At 41.3% G+C, this 23,718-nt stretch overlaps 1 protein-coding gene across 1 annotated transcript in view; it reads right to left on the reverse strand.

Moving 5' to 3' along the window:
* Positions 1 to 23,718, reverse strand: part of rftn1b (raftlin, lipid raft linker 1b) — a 90,070-nt gene that overhangs the window by 38,365 nt on the left and 27,987 nt on the right. The window contains exons 3-4 of the mRNA XM_029451785.1: positions 11,371 to 11,548; positions 2,371 to 2,479 (exon numbers count right to left, since the gene is read on the reverse strand). Coding sequence (XP_029307645.1) covers positions 2,371 to 2,479; positions 11,371 to 11,548 — 287 coding nt within the window. The remainder of the gene's footprint in view (positions 1 to 2,370; positions 2,480 to 11,370; positions 11,549 to 23,718) is intronic.

The following is a 23,718-nucleotide window of genomic DNA, read 5'->3' on the forward strand; positions in this document are numbered from 1 at the left end:
ACTGTAATGATTGAATTTATTTTTAGTACCATTATCATTATAATTTGATCAAATCCTGTGTTTGACAAAGTACAACCATTCAGATCACATTTCTTGCGACGTCTTGCCAACAGTCCAATATCCAAAGACTGCAGATGAAATACTGTCAGTGTATACGAGTGACAACATGGGAATGATTTACAAAATATGTAATCAAAAAGTCAAATGTTGTGACGATTTGTCTTTCAGAAGAATTTCATGTAAATAAGTCAATAACTAGCTGGGTAAATAAAAGTTAATGGACAATAAATTTGATAATTTATCATTTATTGAGCAAAATCTTTAAACATTTTCTGTTTCCAGCTTCTTAAATGTGAAGATTTGATGTAATGATGCAGCCATAACAGAAGTTTTCTTCTAGGGTTTGAGTATTACCCTCAGTATAAACATATATATAATTAAAATGTGGAACACGATGATTAAGAATATATATTAAGTACGTTGGATAGTGAGGAAAAAGACCATTTTAATAACCTTAAAGCTACAAGCTAACTGAACAATACAAGAGGAAAACTGGATCCTAATTGAGTATGAGATCAATACACAATTACATTTTTTTTTAAATTTGCATTTCTTTAAACTTTTTTAAATCTAAATGAACGAACGTTGCGCTGGCTGAGATGGAACCACCTCGGGTCAAGAAAATGAAGTTTCGAGGTCAAAAAGGAAACTTTGCATCGCGTCATTTCTCTTCATCAACAGAAATGATGCAGAGTACAAACTTGATGAAAAATATTCTGGAAGCATCTTAGCTTATTCTGCCACAAGAATATGTGATGTGCCTGGAGTGAAAAACCCATTTCAATTTTGACTTGAGACCACATTTCCTATTTCCCCCGGTAAGTTATTAAAGTGGCACCAGGAGGAGGTGTCTGAAGGTCAAGACGAGAACCCCAAAGAGAGAGAATCAGGGGAGAGATGACAGAAAGACACGCAGAGGGATAATGACAGAGAGTGAGACAGTGAGGAAGAGAGACTGTAGAAATGAAAGGAAAATGAGGAGATGAAGAGAGAGAAAAAAACAGAAGCAAACAGAGAGAGGCTGAAGGGAATGGACTTTGGTGCTCACTCCTCTACCACTCATCCATGTCCACTTCCCTTTTAATAGATTTCTAGCATGGCCTCCTCCTCCTCCTCCTCCTCCTCCAGCAAGCCTGTAGCAGCTCAGTAGATTAAAATGATAACCAACAGTAATGAGGTCCTACAGGACTGCGGCTGCATGACTAATCGAAGGGCAAAATGTACAGAAAGGTTCGGGATCGAGGCTTCAAAGTCCAACATTACGGCCTGTAATATACAGATTAGGCAGGGGGTTGATTTGAATCATGATGACGCAGCATAACCAGCTCACAAAGGAGGAGGGTGTGTTCCTATATATCATCTGAAGTGCCATTTCAAACAGGCTTTCGACAGCAGTGCATTCATAACAGTGACATACGCTACAGAGCCAATTCATTATCAGATCGGCGAATGTGATTGTTGCTCCTGTTTGCTGCTTTCATCTCCTCTATGGAAAATACAGAAACGTTAAGCTATTTGGTTTGCAAATTACCATAAGCCTTGGATCATTAAGGAAACATAGCTTTTAATATATTGCACACTGCCTGAATTAGACTCATGATAGACTGCAGCATGGCAAAATAAACTTTCTGGCAAAGTCTTTAGACGTGTTGACACTGTTGAAGTTAACAATGTCCCAGAAGCACATGAAGCCTGTCGACATGGCTCCTATTAGAGAAGCTGCAACACAATCAAAGTTGTAAAGTTACCACTAATTCATACCTGACAACTCCTGAAATACACACATGTCAGCATCACCCCTGTGTTTTCGTTTGAAGGAGCAATTACGTAAAAAGAAAAAAGAAAAAGTCCTTTTTATTGTCACTCCTCAAACATCGTGTGTTCATTGGCAACTGCCTCCAAGCAATCTGTGACAGGCTGCAGTTAAAAGTCTTCAGCCTGACAGCCGCGTGCTTACAAGCAGGGTTAGCCATGTGGTGGCTTCACTAAAATACAGTTGTAAACATACGGACATTGTGTTCCCTGAACCTTCAGACAGGGTGACATGCTGAACAAATTAATTTGAGCAGCAGACTGGGTTTATATTCTGGTATTGGGATTTCTCACATGCACTTACAGAATGTGTGCTTTGGATCTCTGCCTCAGTATTTGATGCTAGAAAATGCATCTATTTGAAGTATAAGCCACAGAAAATGTTCTGCCTTCATCCGTCTCTATCTCTTGCTTCCTTCTTTCCTCCCTGCTTCCCTCCTTCCAGCTGGGCACAAACTGACAAAACCCTTCAGTTTGGCATTTGTAAAGCACCCCTACCTTCTTGACGTAGCCCTGGATGAGCTCTGGGGTGGGCACCTGCTCGGCGGACAGACACTCTTCCAGCTGTAGTTTGTACGGCAGGCAGACAGACTGGCTCCTTTCCACCCTGCAGGCACCATAGTGGGGGGGTGGGGGGGAGAGAGAGAGGACAATCAGTTTCAGCCTTTCATCCAGTCAGCCCGCTGGACAACGACACATAAAAGTACGCTTGTATTCACATAAAACCTAAATAAAAAAGAATTACAGCCATCAAACAGGGTGCTATTCACAGACCCGGGCCGCCATAAAATCTTTAAATCAAAAATAACTCCATATCATAACATTACACATTACACTGCATCAAGATGCTTTTGTTAATGTTATTGTTGCACTGTGGGAGTCAAAGAAAAATACAATAAAACATTTACAGTGAGTGAGACAAAGATCATGAGACATGGATGAAAGGAAACACATGGGGAGCACAGAAAGCAGGAAATTCAATGCAAATCTCCCCCCCCCCCCCCCACACACACACACACACGCTAGCCCTCCCCACTGAGGCCATTTCTATATTTTGAGCAGGGAGAATCTATTTATGTGATGTTGCGTTTTCCTATTCTGTCCTCTGGAGGAAATCCCAGAGCGAGCCCTGAGGAGACTAATGCCCCTGCTTCCACCTCCCCGCTTCTCATCCTGTTCACAAGGAGAAGGAGCCCCACACACGCCCTTTTCCTCAGTGTGCTACAGAGTCTTTGTGCATTTACAGTAGGTGTGTGTGTTTGTGTGAGAGGGCTGTGTGTGTGTTCTCTGGCTCTGGCTTCACATGGACACCTGATGTGTGGGAGGGTAAAAGAATCATGCGTGCATCCTAGTGTTTGTGTTAAAGGCTGTGCTTGCAGCCTCCCAGTTCACGCAAAGACTCCCCTCTGAGTGCAGATACATGTCACTGTGTGCATGTCAGCGCCTGTGTGAGTGTTCCTAATGCTTTATCACGGTGATTTCTCTGTCATGCTCCCCATTGGATGCAGACTGAGCTGTTTAATGTATCAATTATGAGCAACAATTATGGGAAATTTGTAGCAAATCAACAGCTTAAAGGAATGTTTTATGGGAAATACGCTTAAATGCTGTTTTGCAACTGTCCAAGATATAGTTTGGGGCATATCTCTCCTCCTTGGATTTTTTTTACTTATTAAACAAAGAAGATATAACGTGTCAATTAATGAGCTGCTGTTTAAAAAAAAGAAAAGAAAAGTTTACCAGTGGACAGAGCTTGTCTAGCTTTTCCCACCCTGTTTCCAGTCTTTATGCTAAGCTAAGCTAGTGCTGTTCACTCCAGCTTGTTATACTTAGCATACAGATATGGGATGTCAAATATAAATGGTCAAAATCTGTGACTTTTAGTCCCTACAGTGGGAGAGGTCAAGATCCAAAACAATGGATCCTACACTTCCAATAATGCAACTCAATAGCTTCTTCTGTTAGTTGTGCCTAGTAGCTATACAGATCGTGATGCAGGCTTTCTATTATAAATGTAGAGTCTCTAGACCTGACAAAGCTCCTTCCAGAGCTACAGGAGACATTATACAACTGTTAAATCCACTTTAGTGTCCCTTTAAAGTTTACCCAGTCTGCCTGAGTTGTTATACACAAAAGATACACGCCTCTCCTACTATATTCTCAAGAAACCCGAGCGCAACGTAAGCGTCTTTATATTTTCTCGGAGAGTTTGCTTGATGAGCCTCACCTGTTTTTCTCTTCTGCCCTGTCAAAAAATATGCCTGCAATTTCACTTAATATGTCATTTTACTGTCTGACTTAATGTTGCTAACCTGAATCTTCATAGGCTCGATGGAGTGAAAGCACGATTTTTCCCACATGAATCAAATTCACACGGTTTGAAAATCCCCGTTTTATCACTTTAAACCTCAGTCCTCAGTATTTCTGTTAGACTTCACAGCATAACCAATGGCCCTCCCTTAGGTCATCCATGGAAAAAAACACAGTCACCTCACTTCTACTCTACTGTCACTGACACCCGTCACTATGCGTACACCGCTGTCGCAGCACTCAGTGGAGCAGAAACTGGGCCGACTGACTCGTTAAGTACAAACTTCACACGCTCTGTGAAACATTCATTACGACGAGCTGAGAGACGCCTCTCGTGCTTTTTTTCCGCAGCGTCATAACATTCAAAGGCATGATCGCAGAAGCCTGGTGTCACTGTCAAAAAAGCTGGATGGTTGCGACATAGATCACAGCTTTGTACTCCGGGGACAACACAGAGGCAGATACAAACAGTTGGTATCGTATATGTAGTGTAGTTCAGAGCAAACCATTTGCTGTCTTTCCTTCTTTGTATTCTAAATTAGTATACTTGCACTATAGACCCTATAGAGCTTCAAAGGTTACATGAAAAGCCCTTTTTTTATAGTCATATCAATTCATTTGTATTATTAAAACTTACTATAAATCTGTCAATAAAATAATAATGATTCCTTCTGAGAGAGAAACAAGAAGTGACACTTAAGCACTTGAATCTGATTTCATTTGTGCCGTCAAATACTTTGCACAGAGGTGTCACTTCTTTTTAAGCATTCAATAACTCCTTTTGGAATAAAACTCTGAATGGAAGGAGACTTCTGCAGGCAGAGTGTCGGAGAGGGAGAGATGTGTCTGAGAACGACAATTCAAACGGTGCACTCAGTCCTGGAGGGAGGCCTCGGGTTAAAAATAGCAGCTGCATCACCTGCAGTCCATCTTCTCTGTGAGAAACGATGACTTTTCATGCAGCGTGCAGCACCGGCTGTCAACCTCTGAGGTCTCGCGTGGTTAGACGGGTGTCAAATGCCTGCCTGCCTGCTCGCCCAGCTACCTGGAGCTCCCTCCTGGGTAAATACACCTGCTAAACCTTCCCCCTCCCTCTTCCTTGTCTGCCCCACAGATGGGTCACATGCTTTGTTTCGCCATGGAACATCTTGTGTTGGACTAATCACTCCCACTGGAGCTGAACGTTCACATGGTAACTAATTGCAAATTACCTGTTAATGGCTTGCAATGGGATTTGTTTTAGCAGTGTAGTGGCTACATCATTTGTAAATGTGTGGTTTCCAATTATGCTGTGTTCACTGAGGCATGAAAAGGGATTGTGTTGACATATTATTGTTTTCCAGTGGAACTCAAACTGTAAAAAATGTCTACAAGAAGTTGAGTCTTTGTTTAAAATGGAAAACCTTCTCACAAACCTACGCGCTGATTAGGTTTTCACCTTCTTTTTTTTATTATCCATCGGCACCTTTTGTGGAAATAAGCACTTATTTATTTGCTGGTTCTTTAAATGGAGTTCAATCTCTTATTTGTGTCCGCTCATAGCATAGCCACTATCACCACTCATGACAACTACATGGGATTACGCTGAGTCAGACTTAAGCCACAGGAACAAGCATTGAATTTACTTGAGATTTGAAAGCAAAACCTTCTCAAGTTTGGACCTGATGAATCCCCGAACAATAAACAAGACTAAGAGTCAACAGCCACGCTACCCCACACTGACTGTGTCATCGCAGCAATAAATGGGCAGTGGGTGAGAGGTCTGATTCGACTCAGCTCCTGATGCAGAAATCATTTTCACACATTTTCACTACGATGTGGAAATGGTTCAATTCAGCCGTGGCTTTCTTTGTAAGTCTTCTTTGTTTCTAAGTGCCATTCAAATCCTCTCGAGCAATTTCTATATATAATATATCTATAATATATTTATTCTCATTATACTTGTGTACAATGGAACTTCGCAGGCTTCTCTTTGTGTGTTTTAAAATAGTACAAACAATAAATAAATAAGAAAGCATTAAATAAAGTTATAGAAAACAGTAATAGCAGCCAAGAGAGAAGGCACTATTTAAATTAAATTTAGAAATTTACAGGTGAGTTATAAAATGTCCATTGTGGATGTAGTCTCTGAGGGGTGGGGGTGTGTCGCCTGTTTCAGGAAATTGCTTGAGAGGATTTGAATGGCACTTACTTACTGTAAAAAAAAAAAAAGAAAAAGCTTTTTTCATGCTAACGAAAGAAAGTCAAGGCTGAATAAAACCATTTCCACATCGTAGTGAAAATGTGTAAAAATGTGAATTCACTCTTTCTGCATCAGGAGCAGAGCCGTGTCTGACCTCTAACCCATCTCCATCACCCACCGCCCATCTATTGCTATGACGACACAGTCAGGGAGCAACTGAACCCGTGTTTAGCACTCTTTCGCTGTGTAGCTTTAATAATAGAGCATACCTCTCCGAATGTCAAAATCTCACACATTTGTGAATAATTTCACCGGAGCAAATCCCCTCTAATGGTTTTTAGTACGTACCTCTTTATTTTGCTCTCTCTCCATCTTCCTCTCACGCTCTCCACCTTCCTCCTCCCTCTCAACCCATCTCTCTCTTTCAATACCTCTCTTTCTCTGCCCGAGCATGCGGCAGCTGCTTGCAATTACCCAATAATGATGAATATATCCCATCAGACATTGTCTGCTGAACTGTAACCCTATTCCATCGCAATCAAATTGAACAATGGGAAATTTGACAGTTGACATTTTAAATTTCCAAACGGTCCAATCCATTCTGTCTGCATTGCAGGTTTTTTTTTCCGCTTCTTTCCCGCTGCAGGTTTTAACGGGATGTGGCCGCTGCTGGTGACAAATTACCTTCTAAGTTTTCTTAAGTTATAACCCACTTAACCAGACATTTACAGATGACACAATGCTGTATGTACACAACCTCTGTGTACTTTCCCACTGTGCACTGGATTCCTGCAGCGTCACCTCTTCTATGTAAAGTGCCTTGTTGGCTGAGCCCTTCAAACTGGGGCTAATACTGTGGAGACTTGACTGTGATTGCGTCCTCAGACGTACTGTGCATGCTAAATAAAGACGCCTATACAGCTGCTGTATCAGCTCCTCTACCTTGACTTTTGCTTTGTTTCAGTGCAGTCGCAAAAAGCTGTTCTTTTTGGAGCAGTGGATGAATGACTGCTTGCTGTCATGCTTTCAATCCCATTCACTGTATTCCCCCATGCAACCACCTCCCCCCAACCCCCACCCTGTCTTCTTCTTCTTCTTCTTTTGATTTCTGGGTCTGACAGTGAAAGGGAACTGGAGAAGAGATGCTTCTTTTTTGGTTTCTCTTATTTCTCTTCCTTCATTCTCCCCTTGTGGAGATTTGGATTCCCCTGGGCTGGTGCTGATGTGAGCAGCTGTCTCCACGGTGACAGACGCCGGAGATAAAGCCTGGGCCCCGCTTTCGGCCAGGGCCATCAAAGGATGGTAGACTGCTCTGCCCTTTTCACTCAATATCCCTCTCTCCCCCCATTCAGTCTTACTCTCTCTACTTCTTCACACTCCAGCTGTGATTTTCTTTTCTTCCTCTCTTCCCCCTCATGGTGTCTTTTTCTCCAAAGTAAAGTAAGCATGTCCTTTTCTTTTTTCTTTTTTTAAGAGAGGTGCAGTCCATTCAGCTGTAGCCTTTTCATACAGAATCAATATTTCTGTTGTCCAGTTTTGCAGCAGCGAAGAACTGCTGTACTGAATGTCTGGGCTTGCGGAAAGTCAACCTGAGATGTTCTACACAACAGCATGGGAGGTGATTACTAATGGCCACAATCTGCCGGAAGGGAGGGCGGATAAGGTGCTATGCATTTTAACTATTTGACCTTCTAAAATGTGGCTGTAGGCCATGTTTTCGCCGCACATTAGATGACTTAAAGTTGCCTGTTATTATAAGTTATTACAGGCAGCAAGTCATAACAATCTTCTGCATAGACGATGGTATGTTACCTTCAGTTCCAGGGCTTGGATGGGCGTGAAACTCTCCTGGTTAATGCATCAGTATAAAGGATGAACAACTGAGTTAATAACATCTGGTTCTTTGATAATAAGTCAAAGGTGCAAGCTGAGGGTTCATAAAAACGTAAGGAGAGAAGTCTACTACGTCTCCCAGGGGAGTGTTTCAGTAAGAACTATCCTATCACTGAGCTTTGTGCATCACTAATGCTGAGCTGATAACATATTTAGCAGTTTAAATTCTTTCACTTTAGGATTCTTGGTAAATTTTTGATTAATTCAGCAATTCTTGCGCTGTGTATTTTCCCAATTTTAACGGCAAATAGTTCTGAATTTAAGCGTTATTGTCCAACAGTCAACGTTGGTGTCTTTTAACCATGATCACAATCTTTCCCTAACATTAACTAAGTAATTTTAGTTGCTTTAACTTAACTAGACCTTCACCATAGAAGTGATAGATCAGAGAAAATGGTGACACTATACACAGAATGTCGTTTTTGCAGTAGGAACTGACAAGAAGCCTTTTCGTCGTGGAAAATGACTAGATAGTGACAAACCTTTTAACATTCACCTCTTCAAACAAAATGCAGATGAACAAAGATCCCTCAGATAAAACCTGGATGTGATAAGTAAAACTCTACGGCAACAAGTTTAAAAAGACTTTCTGTCGTTTCTTCCTGCTGTTGTCAGCTGATTGACAGTAAGCGAGGCTTATTGTAACACTTTGCAGCGCACAACTCTGTCAAAAACTACAGTAAATAATAATTAAACAAAGTTTGACAAATTAAGTTGTCATGTTTGCTACAATGAATTATCTCAAGCTGTGGAGGTTGTTTCTCATACTCTACGACAAGAACAAGCAAGGAAGGGCTTCATCTAAAGGAAGGAAAACAAGTCGTGATATCTCCAACACACACCAGCAGGGATGAGGGAAAGGAGAGAGGCATTTAAGAAAGTTGGCAATAACTTGAAAGCAGTTTTTCCTCAGGACACGATTTCTGGACGTTCTCACAGCACAATTTAAACTATTATCAGCATGCATTTGCACAAACTAATGAATTGCTTCCCTTCTAATTTGTTACCTTTTGATTGTATTTTTTAACGTATTTCTCGTCATGTTTAGTGCTTACTTTGTATGATAGTTTTCTCATCTTGAGTCCTTAAATTTTTCTGTTGCAACTTAGCAACAAACAAATTATTTTTATCTTACATTCATCTTTTCACTATATTCCCTCCGGTCATCCTCCTTCTCCCTTCTGAATCGCATTCCTGATCCTCTATTCATTAATTTTTCTGAAAATAACAACAAAAGCCTTGCACAGTAAGTCTCTCTTTAGTTTTTTGTCCTTTGTTTCGTCTTTCTTACATGATCGGTATGTGGTTGTGGCAGAACCGTCAGGGCACAGCGGCTCTTATTATTGTACTTCTTGCTCTTGGTAGCTTGTAATATCAGGTATTGGTTTTCTGCAGTTATTGTGCTGTCGCTGTGGGTGAGAGCGTTAGCTAAATGACTGAAATGTCAATGTAGATTAGGAGCAGCGGTGTTGTGTTTATGCTCAGCAGTGAAGAAATTACAAAAATGATTTGTCAGTTTTCAGAAATGTGCTCTGAGAAATCTGTGGTTGATTGTGCTCCAGAACAGCAGGAGATTTATCCTGAACAAAGTCGCACATTCACACAAAGCCACATACTATATGCACAAAGACGAATGTAAACCCAACAAGAGTTATAGTATGTGCAGCTCATAAAACACACCACACTCACAAACACCCTCACACACATCCATGCCGTGCAGTGTTTCGGTAAACAGGCCTGGATGTTTGCTGGACTTTCAGAGCCAGACAAAGCAGCCACTGGGACGTCTGTCTGCGTGTCGCTGCTGCCAGCAAATTAAATTCTCCTCATAGCTTCAATCTTTTTGATTGTCATGTTTTTACTTGAACTGACTTTACGGTACGTGGTCGTGAATAAGATGATCAGGTTTCATGAATTTCCCAAAAGCTACAGAAGTTTTCTTTAGTAACGTCCAGAAAAAAAGTGACTTTTTGGATTCTGCCCAGACAAAAAGACACCTCCACCCTCCACCGTCCATCGCTCCCCCTACATGCCCTTCAACGACCCTTGGAGCCTCTCCCTGGCGGCATGCCCCGACTGAAACGTGTGCCCAACCCCTTATTTCCCATGACAGAGGGGCTCGGGCACAGGGCTAGAGGGCAGATGTAGGGGGCGGCGGTGACTTTGGGCCATGCAGCCGGTTTTGGCCTGAGCATTAAAAGGGCTGGTGATAGAGGATTGAGATTATTGCTGACTCAAGTCCAAATACAGCTGCCCACAGGACAGCTTGCGGAGCCACAAGCAGATGTTATGATGCTCTGGTGTCGATACCGAAGCAACACCGAAAGGTTGTACGATGATAAGAAACATCAACTTCCACAGTTTTTTTGTTTTTTTACATGGTAGCCATTGTGGAAAAATTCTGCTTGCAAATATCCCTCATTACCAACATAAAAATGTGGTTCTGAAACATAAACATGGATAATGATGACTATATAAACCCTGATGTCATTTATCAACTACCATTTTTGTACTATTCAGCCCATGAAGACAAAGCAAAATCTGTGTTTTTTGCCTAATGACACCAATTACGGTGCATTAGCAATCTCAACATATTTTCTTAAGTGACTGTAATGGCTGCATTCTTTTTTTTGTAAAAGAGGGTAGTTCAGGGATAGTTAAGAAGTATGAGGCCCCTGAAAGATGATTTCCTGAGGGCCAGCTAAACTATAGCAGGGGGTTATTGTTTAGTAAAAAAACATTTATTTTAAAAAGGGCACTCTCTCTTTAATTGTAACTACGTTCCACAACAATCAACCTGATGACAGTGAGGCTTATTACTGTAAAAAAAGACCTTTGTGTTAGAAAAGTAAATTGATCCTCCGGGTATTTTTCAGTAAATATCTGTAAAAGACAAAAACAACTTAACTTAAGTACCAGTATACGCAATTGCACTGTACTGTACATGGCCTTAATCTTAACAGAAATACTTTTCTTATAGTTGTCTGCAGGAGCTATAGACGGAGTTTCCATTCGCTCAGGCTGGGTGGAAACTTAATGTTTGGACCCTTTGACCCTTATTCCAATGCTAGACAATTACCAATACATAAAAGTAACTCTCACGTGGCTCTTACCCGTCGTTGAGTCGGATCAGTATGGCCCGGTAGAGCTGGTGCTGTGGGCTGTTGGACTCTGGACCACAGGGGTGGATGAACGGGTGAACGGATGCCAGAACAAAGCCCTGCTGGTAAAGCTCGTGCAGCTGGCCGGGCAGCTCCCGCACAGACGAAAGACGCAGTGTGGACGTCCCACCTGAGAGACACCAAACGGGGAAAGAATATGTAAGACAAAACTATTTTTTTGTGTGGACACATCTTTAGTTGCTGTTGAACTTTCCAGAGAGAGTTAACAGTTTCTAGGACTTTGGATTCCTGTATCTGAAATATTAGTGTTCGGTTAGAGATGGTGGCCTTCACTGCTCATGCTCATATTGTACTTATTCTTCTGCAGAGTCTCCAAAGCAATCACTTTTGATAGAACAGAAGATGTTTCTCACGGGAAAAGCAGAAGCACTACGAATCACTTTCAACTAGCAACAGCGACTATTGAAATTGAAAGATATCTCTTGCTCTGTAGGCTTTTCCTCCCCTTTATCCTCACAACCTCCCTCTCCCCTCTGCCTCAACATGGACCTTTCCAGATCTTGTCAATCCGCATAATATATACACATTTATATATATATATATTGCAAATTATGTAAATGACAGTACATTTTCACAGCAGTTCGTCTCTTTTTGATTTCTTCCGTTTAATTAATGAGCTCTTTACAGTTGTAGAAAGGTTCCCTTACAGCTAGACAACTTCCCAACAGCACAAAAGAGATGAAGATGAAAGAAAGAAAATTACTTTACAAAAAAAACAAAACAAAACAAAAACAAACACCACGTGAAGATTTGCAATTCAGATACGAACACTGATTTAGAGTCATTCCCGATTTGTTTTGGCAATTAGTATCACGCTTTTCGCTCCATCCTCTCAATCTGGGAGTTAATTAGAGTGGCTCAAAATCCAATCAGAGTTGATTGCTTAGGCTCTGTATCATGGCAGCTCGCTGTATTCTGACACTTGCTTTGATTCCCTCTCAGCTCAACCTAACTGTCCAAGAACAGCAGACAGGGGGCTGACATTAATGAAGTGCAATCAGTGAGTGGCCAGCTGTTTTAAAAGAAGAAAGTTAGGGACAGAGTTGCTGCGCAAAGCTCTTTGTCAGCCTTATTTTCTCCTCGCCGCCTCCCTACACCTCTCTGAGGGATGGAAACATGAAACAGACAGCCGCTGGTGACTGATAGTTTCAGGGAGCAACCGGCTGTGTTACAAAAAGCCACACGCAGCTTCTGTCAGGCAACATTGGCCAATCAGGATGTATGGTAATGAGTGCGAGAAGGGAGAGTGGTTCAGGTTCAGGAATGGGAGCAATTAGATTAGAAAATGGAGAGATTGATAGCGGGAGGGAGGATGGACAGGAAAGATGGAGGAAGAAACAACAGTGAAGGAAAGCTTGAGATATCATGATCGAGACGATGCTTGGCCCCGGATGCATGACGGCTGGGATCCCAGCAGCACGCTGTATGAGGCGACATTTACTACAGGCCAAACAGCTGGGGCGCGTGGGAGAGCGCCAACAAAAAGAGCTGGATGCAAAACGAGAGACCAGGGAGAGGAGAGGGGGGAGGGAGCGAGCGGAGGTCTGCTTGTCTGTACGAGCTGTCACAAGACGTGGGAAATGCCGCTATGGCTAATTAGAGTCAATGAGACTATACAGAACGAAACATTCAAATCCATGGGAAAAGTCAAAGTACAGAAGTTCAATGGGAGGTCAGAGAGAGGGTGTCGAGAGAGAGAGAGAGGCCAGCGTCTGTGGAGCAGACTGGATGAGACGATGCCAGCCGGTTCTTTGTGTGTTTGGTCTCAGGTAGATCTAGCAACGCTAACAACACTTTCAAATAATAGCAGTATTGTGCATGACAAGGCTGGAAAAGCTACTTTCAATTTGTATTTTGGATACAGAGTACTCAATATTTGAAAACCTAAACAACTGTAAATATAATGCAGTGTGTGTGTGTATAATACCTGATTCTGGTTGTGCCACAAAACCTGCTGGTCAGGACCCCAAGTTCCATCCTCTAATTGTAAATGGGGCTATAATTATACCGTTCAAACACACATACACATAGTTATGAGTTGTGTAAGATTGGGTTCATGCCATACACACAATCAGTGTAGCTATTTTTCCCACAATACAAACACGAGGGCATCAGGGGCCAAGTTGAGGTCAGTCACACACATTTAAACTCCTGACACCATCGGCACGCTCTCACACGTGCTGACTGTTGCTGCTTGTTTGATGTTAAAGTCTTACTCTTCGTAACATAACATGTGCCTCATTTATTACATTTGGCCAGTGTTGACAAAGCTCTCGTGTTGCTATGACAGTGACGTGTGGATCTGTTGTTCTTAATGTAATAGTAATAGTGACATATTGAACTGCACATGAAGTGTTGCTTTTCCTCTCTCTCTACTCTTGTTCTGCATGTCTTTACATTCACAGTAGCATTTTATACATTATTTATCAAAGAAGCCATCGAAGCGTTTCATTGCATATATACTTGGTACGATTGTGGATGTGACAAAATACGATATTAACTTTAATTCGTTGTATTGGAAGCATAATTCTATGCACATCACTTACAGCCTCAAGGCTAATGGAAACCAAGAACACATTGCATTCTCATTGACTCCAGTTCAGCCCAATGTATTTAGATACAAATTGTTTTAACTTGTTGTTGGTGTGTGTTTCAAGTTAATATCAAGGTGGCATGATGATCATATATATATATAGAGTCAATGCTAACATCCGTGCTAGCATCCACGCTAGTTGAAAATGTTCGCGCTTGAGCTACAAACTTTGAATGGTCTCAGGTAGATCTAGCAACGCTAACAACACTTTCAAATAATAGCAGTATTGTGCATGACAAGGCTGGAAAAGCTACTTTCAATTTGTATTTTGGATACAGAGTACTCAATATTTGAAAACTGCTGCTTTATGACTCCAAATAATTGACAAACACAGACTTCAAATGTCTTTGAGCTATTTAAACATCCGGTTGTATCTTTAATCTGATTAATGTCTGTAATTCTTTCAGAATAAGATTATTTGTATCTGTTTGTATTTAGTCTGTCACTCCTCTACATCTCAACAAACTGCACTTCCTCTGGCAGACACATTTGACTGAAGCTCACATGTGTGACATTGTTCAACCGTTTCGTGCGAGCTGTACAACACAATGATGTGGCGTGCTTTCAGCGTGCTTCACCACATCATCAGGACTGCGAGAGAGAAAAAAAAAGAAGGATTTCTGGAACAAGCCTGCTAGCGCCAATCAGGAGGCAGCTCCTGTGATGTAGCTAGAGAGCTGATTCAGTTCAGATCCCAACTCTTCCTCCCGGGCACAAATCCAGAAGTCATTGTGAAACCACGAAAGAAGCAAGAGAGGAAGACGAGGAGGGACAAAAAAAATATCATATGCTGTCCCCTCGGGGCAAGTGAGTGCTTTGGCTAAAAATACTCTCCCAAATTTCTCAATCACACTCTGTCCTACTGCGCTACAATGCAGGAGCTTTAGAAGTTAAAAGGCGTAGAGGAATTAACACAAACGAAATAGGCCGCCGTCGCAAACGGGTGAAATGTATTCGTCTTCCCCCCCCTCTGCTCCTCCTTCCTCCCTTCTCTCCCTTCCTCCACCGCTGGCTGCCTTTAGAAATGGAATTAATCCTTCTGTGATCTGTGATTTTGTTTTTTTATTTCCTTCCCCCTTCATTTTGGTGCAACATGAACACCCTGTCCTTACCCCAGAGGGATCTTATTCCGTGTGCGCATGGTCTTTGCTTGCTCTCTGATCCCCTTAGTTGAGATGAGTAAATAAGAAATGGTTTCAATTAGGCAGTGGGAACACAGCCGCTGGCGACTTCTTAAGTTGGCTTTAATCGCTGTGTGAGCAGCTAATAATCTCATCCAGAGGCCTTTAAATACACAGGCTCTACATTTATTTATCAGACCAGATTTTATTTATTATGCTGTCCCCAGAGCAAAAGTGCCCAGTGCTGCGTTTCTCTGAATCTTATACTGTTGTTAGGATGTTTACTATGCCCGGAAATCGTGTTATCCAAGGAGAATCTCTTTGTTTGCGCGGACGAGAGCAAATGAGCTGCCATATAACTGCTGTGCGTAAGTGTCAGTGTTGATGTTTTATACTGTGAATATTTAGGCCTTTGAAGGAGTCAGTGGTCGATCACACAGGCAATCTGGTAAACCTTACATTACAAACTGGCAGCCAATTACTTCACTCTGTCTTTTTGTTTACCCTGGAAGAGAATTCTCTCTCATATCAACAGAGAAGATCCCTAAACTAACAGAAACAAAACGCTTCTTGACAAATAATGAGAAAAAAGGGGCTTCCGGCTGACAACCAACAAATTGGTTTTATGGAAAATTGTCGTCGCGCAGAGCCGTCACACAGACACTGCCGTTAAACACAGAAGAGGAAACAAAAGTGTGGTATGATTGTTTGAAATGATGACGGAGTGATAGCTGTGTCTTCAGGCACTGTTCATGTTAAACGACAGAGGTCAGAGGTCAGAATAACTTTTATGCTGTATGAGTATCAAGAGCTGTTCAAATGTAAACCCTGCAGTTTTACAGTGAAAAACACGACCTTCCAGAAATGTAGAAATAATTGCTGTGATTGATGTGTTGATGCAGCTCCCACGGATGACTTGTCGATCAAATAGCGACGTGTTTTTTGCAGCTTTTTCTCCCTTCAAAAACATCTATAATGGGTTTTATTGTGGAATTATTGATTAAATCAAGATTTAGATCGTGGTTGAAAGTTCATTCTTGACTTTGGAAACAGAAAACAATCTCACCACAATTTCGTTTTAATATTGTTATGAAGCTTTGATCACACGATCTTCTTCAGAGCATGGAGATGCCTTCAATGTCAACAGTGAATTCCAGCTTTTAAGCCAACAAGGACTAGAAGTACTTGAAGTGCTAGGTGGGGGGAGGAATGGAAATTTGAAAATTCACAATTCCATGAAAACTGAACAAACTCCATGTGCTGATGAAGATCAAGAGATATAATCAAAAGCTCCATAACAGCTACAAGATGGAGTTTGTGGTAAGATTGTTTTCTTAATAACAACCGTCAGATTAAACTATTTGATTATCCAGTTGCAAAACTGTGAAAATGTAGATAAGGATGTGGTTGAGCAATGCCCAAAATAAAAACGAGAGAGAAGAAATATGAAAATAAAGTCATTTATTAGTAAAATAAAAAATGTTAAGGCAGAGAAGGGAATTAAAATAGCATTGATATACTGTGGGGAAAGAGTTTAGTAGCTACAGACACAGGTTGTGGTTGTGTGTGTGTTCAAAGAGAGAGGAGGAGGGAGGCAGTGTGTGGGAACAAGCCTCTGCATTTGGTTCAGAGTGAAGATGTAAACATGCAATTTGAATATGCATGCATGAGAGAGTTCATCTAAGGAGCAGAATTAATAATAAAGACCCGTTCAGTTAGTTTTTTTTCTAATGCTGACCTTCCACACATGGCCTCACAAACGTAACTGACTCATCACTGCAGCAGCCCCTAATTTAATGTGTCTCGTATCTGGATAAAATCCAAATAGTGATTTAATACACAGAGAGAAAATGATCCATATAGAAGAATGAGAAGGCAGGAGAGGAGATGAACAAGAAGAAGATGAAGAGGGAGGAGGATAAGGAAAAGAAGAAGAAGAAGAAGAAGAAGAAGAAGAAGAAGCGGGAACAAATGTTGGAGAAAAAGGCACATGGATGACTTGCATGTATGGGTTATGAGCATGCAAGACGCAGTGCAGTGCAGTGCCTCTCACATATTCAACCTGCAAAACTCATCAGGGTCTGATGTGGTTCTGGAAAAAGTTGAGTCAGGTTCAACTTTTTTGATAAAGCCCTCTGCAGTGGCAGCTCTGTGTCAATGGACTGGCCTCAATCAAATACATTTCTTATATAGGATATCTATTACATCTGCCCAAGACACAGGAAGTAGCTAGGTTTAAATTGCAATGCTAAGATCATGTATGCGGCTTAGAGCGACCTTTTCAACATCTGGCTAGAACGCGCCTCCAACCACCTGATTTACACTTTGATAGGTAGCTGGTCTGTGATGCATGAAGTTAATACAGGCACGATGACTGGCTTTGAATACTGTAAATCTGCAAGTTTGAACCCCTCAGGCTTGGAGAACGACATACATTGGATTTCTTTCCCCTGTCTCAAAAGATGTGGTCAGTGTGCCGTTGAGCAGGTCATTTGAGCCCCGAACTGATCAAGTGTAGCGTTTGTATTGAATTAGAAGCCGCCATGTCAACTTCCCTTGGATAATTCTCACTCCCCATGAATAATAAAATAAAAAAACATCACTCAACTTTGAATTGAAAATCTTGCCTCTGACACTGGCTCACTTCCCCTTTTAAACCCATCTGCCATGTAAGCACCTCTGAGCTGCAGTCTGCTGCCTTTCCATCACTCAACACATTTAAAAATAAATGAGTAAATATGAAATTAATAAGCTGAAAGATTGGAGCGCCAAGGCTCTGCACACACACGCGTCATGCACCGCCTCTGGGAGAAATGGTTCGACCACATTTGCATCGGGGAGAAAATAGCCCCGGCATATATTATCCACCCACTGCAAGAGATTTCTGATCCTGCTGCTCCTATCCACCACATCTCTCATTCGATGATATTGCCCTCAGTTTATCATGATTGGAGAATAGCTTCTTTCTGTTAATAGTAATGGCTGAATTAGCAGCTGACGTGTTCATACTGGTGCACAGCATCTTAGAGGACAGAATGTTTTTGCTTTCCGATGGAAATAAGTTACTGCTGTGCTACTGGAGTGTGCTGCTGGTGTAATTTATGTCTGGTACGACATCACATGACTTTCAGTAGCTTACAACACACGAATGAAACAAGAAAATGTAGCCAAGTAAGTCTTGTACTTATGTAAGTACAATTTTGAGATACAGCAATGTTTTGCTTTACTTATAAGTTATAATCAATATTTCAATATCAACAACCAAATACATGGCTACTTGTATGTGTAAAGGGTTGATTGTAGTGATGAACCCACCGAGAATTATCCCCCGATACTGCTGTCCCCCTCAGCTCTACGGAGCGTTTTAGCGTCTTTTCAGCTCATTGTTTTGGTTTTCGGCCCACGGACCCACAATTTCACTGATTTGTTTCACTCTCTTCGCTCTATTTATATCATTTTAGGCTGCAGCAGGCAGCTGTTTTCATTTTAAAAAAGCTCTTTTAAACCCACTGTACCTGCTCAGCGCCTAATGGAAGACAGACACAGTTAGCAACTAGCTGGTGATATTAGTGAAGCATTTAGGTGCCTAAGAGCCTAGTTGGGAGAGACCAAAACAGAGCTAAAACAGAAGGAATATTGCAAAAATAAATAGGTAACTGTTTTAAAACTGTTCGTCCCATTTACATGGAGCAACATTAGAATTGATTTGGAATGTTATTGTTTCTGGCTATCCAAGTCCAATATTCACTCTTCTCTAGCTCTGTCTGTGAGCTCCTGAGGGAAATATCTGGCAATAGAGCTGTTCACCAGCTAGCTGTTAACTGTATTTATCAGCCAGTAGCATCCTGTGGGTTTATCAGAGCTTCTTAGCTGAAAACAGCTGCCTGCTGCGTCTGGAAACGAGGTTGATGAAAGCGGTGAGAGTGAAGCAAAACAGTCAAGTTGAGGCTGTTAAACCTAAACAATGAGCTGAAAGACACGAAAGCGGAAATTGCGACAGGTGATAATTTCCTGTTTGTCACTTTACACATTTTATTATTATATGTTTGATTTGTACATCTCACTACAGAAAGCTGTTTTTTTCCGCTTGATGTATGACCTGCATGTACCAAACAATTGCAGCACTATTTATAACATAATTTAACCATCTAAAAGTGAGAAAAATAACTATAGGTTATATTTTGATTTGACTCTCCCTGTCTCATTGATCACCTTGAACTTAAAATTGGAACTATTTTCCTCCTCAGTTTCAAGGTTTACTTGGCCTACTTTTAACCCTCTGAAAATCATTGTGAATCCGTTGATACCAAACGTGGCATTCCCGCTTTCTGGGAAAGTTGCTATCGCTGGAAAGTTAAACTGTCTTTACCACGAGACCTCAATGTCAAATGATTGCTTCTGTAATAGCTTTTAGTAGTAAAAAAAAATTTCACTTCCTTGGGGAAAGACATGACGAGTGTACATAGTTATTGCTCCAGGCAGCATCAGCAGTCACTCGGTTCATAGCTGCGTTTAGAGACAAATCCTAGTGCAGAGGGGCGGACTAAACCATTGTGTGCCTGTTGTAAGGGGTGAGAGGGACCTCTGAGAGCCTCCACAATTTCTTTGATAAAAAATATTCAATGTATTCAAAGATGATTTATTCAGCCAATTTCAATTGAATTAAACCCCACCCCCTACTGGGGTTCTGGATAGTCAGTCCCACGTTTCCCCCCACTACGACACCCCTGTACAAACAACACATGAAAACATCAGACCTAAGGCCCACTAGTCAAAAAGCACCAGTTCGTGATGGCTATTTATAATCTTAATATCCTTCTAATTGTTTTATTCCCCTCAAAGTAATCACTCTGCAATGCCACAACGTATATCCCCAGAGCAGAATCTGTCATAAAACCCATCAGGATTAAATATAATACAAACCTGTCCACCTTCATAAATTCTTGATATAAGCAATGCAACATGAATATACTGTAATTGGCCTTTTGGAACTGAAAACACCACCCCACTATTCTCTCTGTGAAGTAGTCATATCGTTATTCAGTGTCCAATTAAAATGGCCTTAGTCTCTTCAGGAGCTCTCCACTCCTGTGAGGACCACCTGCAGAACCCCTCGCTCGTTCTCAGCAGCCCGCACTGAGTCATTACCCTTCATACAGGCTCAAAATGGAAATGCCAGTAACTCCTCTGTCCTCCCCACTCCCACCGCCTTTATTTTTTTTCTCTCCTCTCCCTCAGATCCTCTCACCCCTTTGCCACAGGAGGGGGAAGTTTCTCTGCTTGGCTCCTCTGCACATTTAGCCTATTTTCCTGCCTCTGCTCTCTGCAGGGAATCTGCCCGACTCTCTTCAACTCTCCTTCTCTCTCTCCGTCTCACTTTTACCACTACTGCTTTCTGCTACCCTCTCCCAAAATCCCCCTCCATTTATTCCCTGCACTGTGTACTTTTAAGCTCTATTGTGCTCTTAACCTCTTTTCTCTGCCTCTACATGTGAGTGTCTGTTTTTTGTATTTTTCTCTCATCTCTTCTCTTTAGTGTCAAGACAGTGGAGCAATCCAGGACAAGGTATCTGTACTGGTGTGATGGTGTAAAGAAAATAAACGTGAGCCAAGAAATCCATGGCCAAACATTTGCTTGTACATTTTAAAAAATGTGTGGTTTTTCAGTTCTTGTTGTTATTAAACAATAGTAGTGTCTCTTGTGCCATAAAGTAATAATGCATTTATCCAGCAAAATACATCTAAAAGCCGTTCACGGTGAAACAAGAGCGTAACTTTACAGCCATGCTAGCCACTTAAATGCTAACATCGGCATGCTAACATGAGGTTGCATGTTTACTATCTAAGTTTATCATGTTAGCATGCTAATATTAGCTAGTGAAACAAGACCGTAATTTACAGCCATGCTAGCGACTTAAATGCTAACATCGGCATGCTAACATGAGGTTGCATGTTTACTATCTAAGTTTATCATGTTAGCATTCTAATATTAGCTAATTAGCGCAACACACAAAGCTGAGGCTGATGGGAATGTCATTAGTTTTGGAGGAATTTAGTCTTAAACCAAAGTATTGAGCAAATTGAACATTTGACCTGACGATGGCGATAGAGGGAAAAGTCAGGAGATCAAGTCTTTTAGATACGTTTTAATTTTATGGTGATTCTTCCCAGCTGCCTGCATGGCCAACATCCAGTGGGTAAAAGCATCCTAATAGAAATGTAGCACTACTGTAATTAGGAAGGGCGAGACATATCAAATATTTTATTATAATGTATTTCATTTTATATCATGATAGCAATATATGTACATTGTGATTTAATTCCATTCTGGCACCATTTATAGGAAAAATAAGCAGCAGGCGAACATATATACATAAGCTAACATATAACAATATAACTGTGCGACCATGATTGGTGCTATACGGAACACTTTGACCAACAAAAATACTTTGACCAAGTGAAATAATAAACTTTATTTCATTGAGCACTCAAATACCCACTAATATCTGTAACATCCTCAAATACCTGGAAAAGACTGTTCAAATGTTGAAAATCAACAGTACAGGGTTGAACAAGGTCCTTCTAAAATTATTTTATGATGACAAGTTTTTAAATGATAGTTATTGTGGTAATAAAATGCAACAAGTAGCACCGCTTGAGGACTTAACCATCCTACAACATACATGCTTGGAAAATGATATGTCATAAAGATCCATTTCACATTTCATTGTTTAGGTTACGAAAGGGAGTGAACTCTACATTATTCTGCGGATAAAAACAGAGTTTAAGTGAGTTTACTGTCCATTATTTACCATCAGGGTGTGAACACTATCGATCCCTCCGCCTTTTTGCGTCTCTGTGTGCGGAGCAGTCTGGGCACCTGCTGTGTGGACTAATCTGTCTCTCTGCCTATATCTTTGTTTTTCTCTCCCTCCCTCCCTCCATCTCTCTGAGGTCCAGGACGGCGTCATTAGCAGTCGGGGCTCAGAGTGCAGCTCGGTGGAGCCCTAGGGCCGAAGCTTTGTGCCTTAATTACCCACCTAATGAGTCACTGGGAAAGTCACTGGGCCTGCTGGTGCCTCCCTCTTTTTCTCTCACTCACTCACTCACTCTCACACACACACACACACACACACACACACACACACACACACACACACACACACATACACACACACACACACACACACACACACACACACACACACACACACACACACACACACACACACACACACACACACACACTGTATTCACTTCATTCCCTTTGACTTATATGCTAATTGCTCATTGGCGCACACACACATTCACACACTTGCCACATCCACCTAATGACTGCAGTTGTACTTACTCACTTACTTCACTCGCTTCCTCATTTACACACACACACACACACACACACACACACACACACACACACACACATGTATTCGCTTGCTCCGTTGCTTGTTTGGTTCTTGAGTCTATATCCATGCTAAGCCACCTAAATCTGACAAAGCTGTTTAAGTGTGAAATGGATAGATCCATAGGGTTTTTATAAAGATCTCCATCCACACAGAAATGCTTATACGGTTACTGTGACAACACTATTAAACCTTTTCTTCTGTCCCTTTCATTTGGCAAACAACAAACTGTTCACCACAGCCAAGATACGGTAAGGAGCTGGACAGACTCAGACCCAGTTACTCTGCTCAGTCTCAGCTGGATAAAGCTAGTTTCTTCTCCTTTCCTGCTCTCTCTGCGATCACCGACATTGTTTTAAAACAGCCAATTCACAATATAATTGTTCACATTTCACAGCGAGAGAAGCATAAAATAGCGATTTGATTGCAGCTCACAGATGCTACCTGTTAACCAGGCAAACAGTTTAATATCAACACCTGTATCAAGTGATAGACTATACTGACATTAATGCTAGAATATGCTCTGGGTCGCATTTACATGCATATAATGCGAGTAAAACAAGTGCCTTCAAGCAGCCTCTGTAGACAGCTGGATTGATGGAAATAGAAGCATATCTGTTCCGCCGGACGCGCTTGAGACATCAGACTGTAAAACCCAACCTCCCGTGTCGACAAGCCGTAAGGCTAGATATGATTACAAACACTCACTCACTCAGGCCAAGTTCAAACAGTAAACAGTATGCAGGGTTGTCCTGCAAAGAAAGTTGAAACCTAATGTGTAACATGTAAGTATTCTTTCAGTTTACCTCTCTATGATTGCAACAGAGGATACAACTGTCACTGTATTACTTTCCACAATTGTAAAGTCCTTCCTCTTAAGATCATAAAATCATTGTGGTCTTTTAAACTCGCCGCCACCCATGCAGTTTCTTTTTTGTTGTTTTTTTTTAACACAGGCTGTTTTCAGTCTGAACACACTCATTCACATCCACAAAACTAAAACTATTTGTTTGGTACTAAACCCCAACATCTTCAGAATGCAAAGTATTCACAGGAAAAACTCGGCTGCGGATGGGACTGTCCAATTCCTTTATCTGATAATGTAAACTACATGGCAATTATTTAAATCCAGTGATTCAAATGCAATTATATTATAAAGCAC

This window comes from Cottoperca gobio, chromosome 16, assembly GCF_900634415.1.
Source record: "Cottoperca gobio chromosome 16, fCotGob3.1, whole genome shotgun sequence".
NCBI lineage: Eukaryota > Metazoa > Chordata > Actinopteri > Perciformes > Bovichtidae > Cottoperca > Cottoperca gobio.